The 6,000-nt window shown below is 35.8% G+C and overlaps 1 protein-coding gene across 2 annotated transcripts in view; it reads left to right on the top strand.

Annotated features, from left to right (window-relative positions):
* Positions 1 to 832: 832 nt before the first annotated feature.
* CNTNAP4 (contactin associated protein family member 4) overlaps positions 833 to 6,000 on the top strand; it is a 246,424-nt gene continuing 241,256 nt past the window's right edge. Inside the window, exon 1 of one of the 2 annotated variants that reach the window (XM_071801956.1) lies at positions 833 to 1,353. In XM_071801956.1, coding sequence (XP_071658057.1) covers positions 1,269 to 1,353 — 85 coding nt within the window. In that variant the 5' untranslated portion in view covers positions 833 to 1,268. The remainder of the gene's footprint in view (positions 1,354 to 6,000) is intronic. The other variant, XM_065860464.2, reaches the window with a different exon arrangement.

Here is a 6,000-nt window from a genome sequence, read left to right as displayed (position 1 = left end):
AACTCAACTCAATGCTGTCTAGTGTCTGACCCACACACCAGAATCCCTTTGGATGGAAAAATCTTTTGCTGTATCTAAGCTTCTAACCAGTTCATATGAAACAGGAAGACAAAGTCTGGGCCACTGGGCTGAATTTGTAGTTGCTAAATCTACTGTTTACGCACCTTGTAGTAACTAGAAATTTCCTTTTGCAGTGCACCATCTTAGTAATTTCAGTAAAAATATAAAGACAGCCCATACAGTGGAAGCCCTCCAGAAGCAGGAGTGATGGAGCCACTGGTGTGGTCCTTTTATGCAGCTGTTGCCCCCATTAGTGTCAGGAGTTTGCTAATAACAAACATCAGGACAGACTAAAGACAGGTTCCTCTTTGCAAAATTACAGAAATAAAAGTGTGCTCAATGTTGGTATTTGGGTCTAAAGTGTTTTTTTTTTTTTGTGAAAGCTTGGCACAATTGTATTTTTATATCATAAGTATTTACTCTTAGGAGTTGGGAATTTAATTCTCCAATGCTAATATTAATAGCAATAAACCTGACCAGGTACATTCATGCTGCATTTTTCTGAGAGGCAGCTGACATTTGCTGCTACATTCACTTCATACATAAAGGTAGACTGCTTTTTTTATTTGTAAGCTCAGGTTTTCTACTACAGACAAAATATGCTCATTCAAAAATGCAGAACTCTTAATGCTTTTGCAGCTGAAAGTGTAAACAAAATACCATACTAGAAAACACGAGGAATGGCACTATGTGCAGCTAATGCTCTCCGCTTGTCTCTCTCTCTCAAAAAAAAAAAAAAAGATAATGACAAAGAACTGGTCAAGGCGAGCACTGAGCGAGCAGCTGCGTCTCAGTGCTCATGTGCTGGCTGCTCTGTTTTATTGTCTGGCTCCCACCAGAGCCCCACATTTCCTACCTGTCACCACAAGGGGTGTCCGGAACCGCTGCCGGGCTGAGGCTTCAGCAGTCACCGCGCGGTGCCGGCAGCCTGGCAGGTTAGCACCGACTGATTCCCTAAAATTGAAGGAGAGATTGTCGCTGCTGCTCTTCAGGGATTGCCGTTGTTAGAGGGAAAAGCAGGTTTGGAGGTGTGTGTGTGTCTGCGTGAGGAGACGCGGAGTGCATTTGCCTGAGGTGTCTGGCCACTGGGAAGCACTGCGAGGCGAGGCAGAGGAGAGGCAGTGAGAAGAAGAGGCAGAAGAAGGACTGAAGTATAGACCAGCTGTTTCCTGATACTGTTTCTTTCGGGTGTCTCAGTGAATGTGAACATGGATTCTGTCACTGAAATCTTCTTGAAGCTGCTATTTCTCGTCTTGGTTCATAACTGGCACACAACAGTGGCAGGGAATAAATGTAAGTATTGCATATGATTTGAAACTCAATCCAGAGTGTTTTGAAAACTTCTGGGATATTTTATTTGCATTGGGAATAAATATTATTTTTGAGAAAAATGTTTACTTCTTTGAAATCCTGACAGCAAGTTGCTATGCTGAAAATGTTCTAAAATAATTCTATAGATTTTTGTCATGAGTCTATGTACAGAATAATGTTTATAAAGCTTACTGTCTAAGAGTATCTGAAAGCAGCATTTTACAAAGGGATGTTATGTTCAGCCCCATTTTAATTTTGTTTTCTATTTGTAAATGCAGCATTTCCCAAAGAGCTATGTTTTATGTGGAAATTACTGACAGATTTCTAATGTGTACAGTCTCATCTTGGGTTTTAGCAATTTATAATTTTGAAAGCTTTTATCTCTATCTCCTGAATTAAGCTGGCACTCAGATAACTCTGATGGACATTGCTGTGCAGTTCAAGAGCAGTACAAATATAACAAGGAAAAATGTGGATAGCAAGACTTTATGTTCTCTGCATTGACTGCTTAGGGAGTATTGTTCATGCATGACTAAAGAAGAGAGCGTGATCAGTTCCAGTAGAAAGTTTTTTAAAAAAATGAGTAATTCATAGTTAGCCAGTAGGGTGGTATTGCAAAATAGAGATAGTGATTACAGTTTTAAAGACAATCTGCCCTCTAGGAGGCAAATTCGATATATACCTGAAAATCTCTGTTTTCGGTGTTAAATTAGATTAATTATCTTTAAATTTGAAAGAAAATTAAATAACTTATCAGGAAACTCATTTTCAGAGGGTTGATCGTTCAGGAATAGTCCTGAGCTATTCCTATTCCATTTGATTCAGATTCAGCAAGCTGAAGGATTTCATTTTGCATACATGTGGAGGAACAGTAGCCTAAATGCCAGTCCTTCGTAACCTGAATTGAGCAATATTCTCTCCGCTTCCTGTTAAGGCAGTGGTCTTGCATCACAAGAATGAGGAGGGTAGGAGCAATGTCTCTATGGGAAGAAAGTGCATGCCAAAGCAAGGAGGAATGTTCAGGAATAACCTTACATCCCAGTGGCAGAGGACAGCTCCCTGGAAACATTTGAGCAATGGCAGAGAAGTTTTAAGTGCTCTGTGGGTCTATAGCCTAGGGTTTTGCATATGGATGGTTTGTAAACTAAACATGCTCCCATGAGCCAGACATTCACATTGCAGCATGAAAATGATCTTGTGCTGTCATTCAGTAATGATTTCTCATTTGATACTCAAGTGCACAGTGTAGCCCTAAACATGAATATTAAGTTCCTCTTGTTAAACACCCTGCTGCAATCCAGCCACAGCTTTAATTCTTTTCATCATTCTGCATTGTAGAGTTTATGAATACATCCATTTTCACAACACCATGATAATTGAATCACACATTAATAGCGTTTGGCACTATGCACAAAACTAAATCAGTCACTTACAGGGAGGCATATTAAAACCGTTGCAAAGAAGACTTGCATCACACAGCAAAGCATTAAAGCACTAGAGGTCACTCTTACAATTTGGGAAGTAAGGTTTGAGGAGAAGGCTCCAGTTTCTTCCCAATACAGAATTATGAAGGATGAAACAAATCAGGTATTAAATACATTTACTACTGGTTTTCTCAAATACTTCTCAAAAACAAGACAAACTCAATTACAGCATCACACGACTGATCTGAATGAACAGATTTTTCACATATATGCTAGTATTTATAAATGTATAGTGTTTTTATTTATTAATAAGTCCTAACTCCTGTGTCAAAACACTCATCTGGACTGAAAAAGAAGTATTTCCATGCTACAGGCAAGGGAACTCTTTGTGAGAAGAGTCAATGAAATTATTTAAATTATGAAGGATTGAATGCTAATGTGTGAAGAGAACTTGACCAGACTATTGTATATTTTTCCTTTTCAATATCTAATCTGGGAAAAAAAACAACCCTATCTATATATATTATTTTGGAAATGAACATTTCTGTGGGATAGTTAGTTTGTTTTGAACGTGACAGTTTCCATCTCAAGTATCAAGGTATGAATTTGGTTAGTGTGTTAGGTTTCATAACCTCAGTAGAAAAGGTTTATTCATAATTACTGATCACAGTAGACACATGCAGCCGCCATTATCTACTCACTTGAACTTACTTTACTCCTTTCTTGAGTAGCTGAACAGGAATTGAAATCCTTTTCAATAGGTGATTTTACTATTGACATCAATGTATTCAAATACTATTACAAAATCCAGTAAAGTTCAGGTTTCTTGCATGAATTCTCATGGCTAGATTGTCCAGTAGGCTGCCAATCATCAAATAAAATGTGATTTTTTAAAATTCTTCCTCTAAATTAATCTGTTTTTCTTAGCATTTTATGATTCTTCCTTTAATATCAGATCATGGATACCTAAATTTGCTTTGTCCTTCTTTGGACCAATTGCCATTAAAAAAAGAACAAAGTAAAGACCTTTATACTTCACCTTGAAGTGTCCATGTAAATGTTACTGAATCAGTTCTATAAAGAAAATTTCTTGAATCAAATATATGTGTTTAGAATTAATTTTGTATTAGAGGAATCACAGTATTCCTTTCTTGAGTAAAATGATTTTGAAGTTTTTGGTTATCAGAAGGTGCCAGACCGTATTATCTAGAATATGAAAATTCGTTGTTGCTGTTGTTTCCTCTGGAAAAAAATAATGCTTCCAATGAGGACAAGTAATAATTACTGTTGGAAAGAAAAATATTCTTAAAGTCCTGTAGTAGCACCGCTTTGTGCTTTTCTGTCCTTTCTTCCTCCCAAAGAACTGCACTTCCAAAGCGCTTGAAAGAAGTTCGAAGTGCACAGCCCTGAGTAAGTAACTATATAAAGTGAAGTGTGAGTTTTAAATGAAGGATTAAAGTAAGTACCTCTCTAAGTATTTTTCACTGGAACTAGGAAGCATTTTTGTTTTATTAAGACATGCCTCTACAGTTGTAAATCAGTCAGTTACAAAATCAGCCCTTGGGAACTTGCTAGGAATTGATACTCTAATAGGTGCAGTACTCAACTCAGCTGTGACTAAAAATTATTAAATTTAATTTTGACAGTGAATATAAATAAAGAGAACAAATTAGGGACTTTCTGTGTAAAGTCTGATGTCTTTATACCTACTTTTCTTCATTAAAATTCTCCAGTTTTACAGATGCTGCTGTCAATTCAGATTTTCATTTTTACATTGCAATGATAATAATTTATATAAATACATAAATGGTTATTATTATTATTATTATTACTGTTGTTAACACTTTTAAATATTAGATTTCTTGCTACAATTGAAGACCTAATCTAAAACTGAAAAAAAATGACCGTTAATGATGCTGAATTTTTCAAATATAGGACTGAGGGATCACCTACTTGATTATGTTATCAGGTGCAAAACATCGTACAAGTAATATCCCCAGGGAAGAGATTTTTTGCTACAAGAGAAACATTGTATCTTAATTTAGAAAATAATTTCATTCTGATGTTAATCATTGGTATCAAACAATTCCATAGAATATTCAACAACTTTATGGAATCATCCTAAAAATATACTAAAATGCTGTTTATCACAAACAAATTAAATTAAAATGTGGGTTTTTTTGCTACTAGTTTGTGGTTGATGTGAACTGTAGGGGAGGAGAAAGGAGAAAGTTCCTTGTTCCTTAATTTTATTTTGGCTTCATTAATATTTATCTTATGCTTATTATTATCTATCTCTGTTCTCAGATAACAGTGAGGACCCCATCAGAGATCAGACCATCTCTGAGCAATTATTTACTTGAATAAAACATTACAGATATCTCTAGTATATTTTGCGTGTTTTCAGTACAGTGAATTCTAAAGTTTGTGCGAACATCAAATCTAAACCTATACCATTGGAAAAATCTATCAAAATTTATTTCAGACTTTCAACGTTGAGAATTCACAAAGTGCTTGGGTTGATTAAACAGAGTATAATCAACAATTTACATCCTATTGCTCTAGGCTTTCAAATTCTAAGGAACATATTTGTCCCTGAGCTCCGTCAGCAGGACGAATGGAGGAAATATTGTAATGATTGACGGATAGTGACAGACAAGTAATGACATTCTTGAACTGGGATAGAATCAGCCATAAAAAGAAAATGCAGTAGTTTATATGTAAGGTATGTTGTCAGTGCTAGTAATTACATTTGCAGTATGTGTTGGGATCTACTGTGTTCTAGTTAAGTACGAGTCAGATGTTCCAGAGTAATGACTACTTTCTTCACATCTTGATAATTCTGTGGTCATGGCCATTCTGCTTTCTTTCTAACATAATAAGTACATGTAAGCGCACATCCATATTAATACGCAAGACAGACAACCTTTAACTAAGGTGCAGTATCCAATTACCTATCTCTCACAAAATTGTGTACACTTCTGTCTTTGTATATGAGGTACAATATTCAAGTTTAGTATTTTTTCTGAACACTTCTGTGCTGCAGTAAAAAACAACAAATAATTTGTCATATATTAATACATCTTGTATGATATACTTGGCAGTATTGTGCCTACTGATTCAATCTCTGTAAGAACTTCAACAATCACAACTTCATAGCTGCTAACAAGTTTAGCTGGGAAAAAAAAAAAAGGTCAATTTTCTC

This window comes from Patagioenas fasciata, chromosome Z (genome assembly GCF_037038585.1).
Source record: "Patagioenas fasciata isolate bPatFas1 chromosome Z, bPatFas1.hap1, whole genome shotgun sequence".
In the NCBI taxonomy this organism is placed as follows: domain Eukaryota; kingdom Metazoa; phylum Chordata; class Aves; order Columbiformes; family Columbidae; genus Patagioenas; species Patagioenas fasciata.
Note: the sequence above shows the minus strand (reverse complement) of the source record. Positions and strands in the feature narration are given on the sequence as shown.